This window comes from Loa loa (assembly GCF_000183805.2).
Source record: "Loa loa unplaced genomic scaffold supercont3.76, whole genome shotgun sequence".
NCBI classification, from domain to species: domain Eukaryota; kingdom Metazoa; phylum Nematoda; class Chromadorea; order Rhabditida; family Onchocercidae; genus Loa; species Loa loa.
Window position 1 is genome coordinate 237610 of NW_018108256.1, and position 3266 is coordinate 240875.

The 3266-nt window shown below is 32.5% G+C and overlaps 1 protein-coding gene across 1 annotated transcript; it reads left to right on the top strand.

Annotated features, from left to right (window-relative positions):
* Positions 1-770: 770 nt before the first annotated feature.
* On the top strand, positions 771-1100 carry LOAG_13878 (hypothetical protein; the record flags this gene model as incomplete). Its single annotated transcript, XM_003149382.1, has 1 exon — positions 771-1100. One exon carries the CDS (start codon positions 771-773, stop codon positions 1098-1100), a length of 330 nt encoding a protein of 109 aa, XP_003149430.1.
* Positions 1101-3266: the final 2166 nt, after the last annotated feature.

Genomic DNA, 3266 nt, shown 5'->3' on the forward strand with positions numbered 1-3266 from the left:
ACACACACACACACATACACACACACACGTACACACACACACATGGACATACACGCACGCACACGAATACACAAACAATTATGGGGAGATATCAAAGGAGTGCAACATTTCAGGATATGTGAGCAAACGTCACGTAAGTATTGGTGAAAATACAACTATTTTATAACATGTATCATCAATCTAATGTATAGTGAAATATAAATATATCGCAAGATTACTTCAGTAGAAGTTAATATAACAATGTGACAAAGAGAGTAAAGTTGAAAATTCATGTATTTTTAGAAATATTTTATGCAATGTGACATCCAAGTCACAAGACTTTTCTTTATTTCCATCTCAAACAATTACATAAAGGTAGCAATATTAATTTAGCATATTGATTTGCAAAACATAAACTGACACATAAAGCTAACTCCAAAAATATTGGTAAAAGATGAATTTCGAAGAGAACAATTCTGGAGAATAAATGAAACGAATAATTCCTCCTGCTTCCTGCTGGGTTTATATGAAGGATGGACAAATTAATTTTTCCATAAAAGTCACATGAGAAATTGGAATGGTTTTCGGGCCGGACTAATATACTTGGCTCTATTCTACCCTTACCATATCGTATATATATAATCCCCTCATAAAAAAGCAGTAATTGAAACATTGTAATGGATTTATTGAAAATATGGAGGACCTAATTATATCATTATTTAAAATTGAATGAATTCTAAAAGACCAACATACTTTAACATTGGAAAGTTTTGATTTAAGATTAGGTTGACATGTCTATTTATGGTATGACAAAAGGAAAGAAATCACTACATAAAAGTAGCATTGATTCAAACATGGAAAAAATACAAAAAAGACTATATTCAAAAACACCAAAGTGGATATCCGCATCTGCCACAACGACGGACAGGCGTAGGGAAAAAACGGCGAGCGAAGGAAGTGGAAGACTACTTTCTCTGTTCCGTCGGCAGAAAAAATTTGCTGTGTTGGAGGGTTGCGTTCGGCTCGTGGACCATCAAATGCTCAGATCAAGTTTATACGCATTAGTTTTACGATTACAAGGATTAGCACCTCTGTTAGCTCATGCTGATAAAGCACATTGATCTAGTGCTTTTTGTTAGCGCATATTTGTGTAAGATTCTTAGCGTACATCGCTAAATAACGAGCACTAACATATACAGTGCTATGGACAACGATAGCATCCTACTTGTGCAGAACATAATTTAAATGATCTTTATTCTTATCATGATCCAACATGAATTCTATATGCAAATCAATACGTCATTACATAATCATTTATGATTATATGTTTCCAGTTTTTTTCTTTTTTTTTTACCTTCTTTCCAACCCATCCTTTCATTGCCGCCCTTCTCCACACTCTCATCACTGCTCTTTTATATAAAATTGTGATGTAACTGGTTTTCTTGATCGATGATCCCTGGAAATATTGAATGCTATATCAGTACTTGATAATGATGGAGAATTATCAGTTCCTGATAATGGGGGAGAATTTTGTGCAAAAAAAAAAAAAACTGATTAACCCGAATGTTTTCGATTAGCAACAAAATGCTTCAGGCGGGAAAAAATCATCTTTCAGAAATTGCGTTTTCTCCGCAAGGTGAAAATTGCACGACTCACTACACGATTTTGCGTATGTATGTGCATGCAATTACAATAACATCACAACGTGCATTCATTGGTCCCAGTATCTGTGCTTTTTTTGTTTTCTTTTTTTTTTAAAATTTATCAATCTACTTCAGTGTCATCAATTTATTCATTAATACTTGTCATCATACACTTTCGAAATCACTGGGTTTAAAACTCTTCAAGCTTCAAAAAAACATCCTCAATTTCTTGTACCGGACTAAATGTGATTTTTTCATTTCTTTCGACAAATATTTCCTGCAACAAAACTAAGGTATTTGGCGGTTACTAAATTCAAATTTGAAAAATTTATGTTGAATTTAAAAAATAAGATTTGGAGAATACAGTGTTACGGCTTATTCATCAAACTCAATAGAACTGTCAACATACAGTTGACAATGAACCCTTTATGCAGGATTGCTGCGGTGAAGTTATTAATGTTTAATTAGGCTATATTAAGATTGTCTACATTTTCTTCCACTTGCTTTTGTCATGTAGGCATTTTCAAAATTTGAAATGCAATTAATTCCCAAATGCTTAATGTTTCTTCAGGATTTAAGCTTAGAAATTACAATTTGGAAGTTATAACAATTTGAAAGTGTCACATCAAAATATACTTCACAGGTATTTATATTAGGTAATCATGGGTGACTACCATTTTCAATCCAAGATTCCGCATTCCAATGACCGTCGAAATGCTGGATAATTATCAGTGTTAAATCACCTTCTTCCCGTATAACATTACGAAATTTTAACTTTAGCAAAAATACATCCCTGCCTAATTCAACGATTTCTACATTAAGTAAATGGGATAGTATTAGTAGTTGCGAAATTGATGAAAAAATGAGAAATAAATTTGATCAAATCAAATTCATCTTCAATACGAATAAATAAAAATGGCGTGCTAAATGAGCTTCAATCATAGGTGAAAGTATAAACAATACTACTATGACAAATACACTGAATTAATCAAAATTAAAATTTCAAATTCATAGTTTTATCTCAACAAAATTCGATTGCAGATGAAATTAAAAAGAAATCCTTACATTCCATTTCAAACAATATTTCACTGTCAATCTACTGCTTTCATTCAATTTAAATATGTTGAAATTTTGCAAACATTCAGCCAATTTTTGTTTGTAATCAATAACACAGTGACGTAGAAGTAAACAGATGCTTGGTCATGCCAATAATTAATAACTAATTAGTAGTTAGGAATGACGGTTCTTCCGTCAAAAATGCTTATACCAAATTTGCAGTGTAAACCATTTGTTAACCATTTTTAAGGAACTAATAAACTCCAACGCTATTTTTATTTTTAAAGAAAAAAATGCAAAGCTGTTTATATCAAGTAATAAACACAATGACTTTTATAACGAATAATAGAAATACTTGGTCAAATCCAATATTCTTGTGTTGGATAAAGGAACAGTTCGCAATCTTTTTTTTTTTGCTTCTCAACTTGATATATTTAATAGCGACGCAATCAAGTACTGAACTGCAATTCAGACAATTGAGTTATACCATAGCAGTGAAGATCAGAAGGTTGAAGGAGTCGAAGGATGTTGACCCGGATGTAGAAGGATTGAGTGAATTCCAAAAGCGAGCCTGTCCCCCCCCCCCCC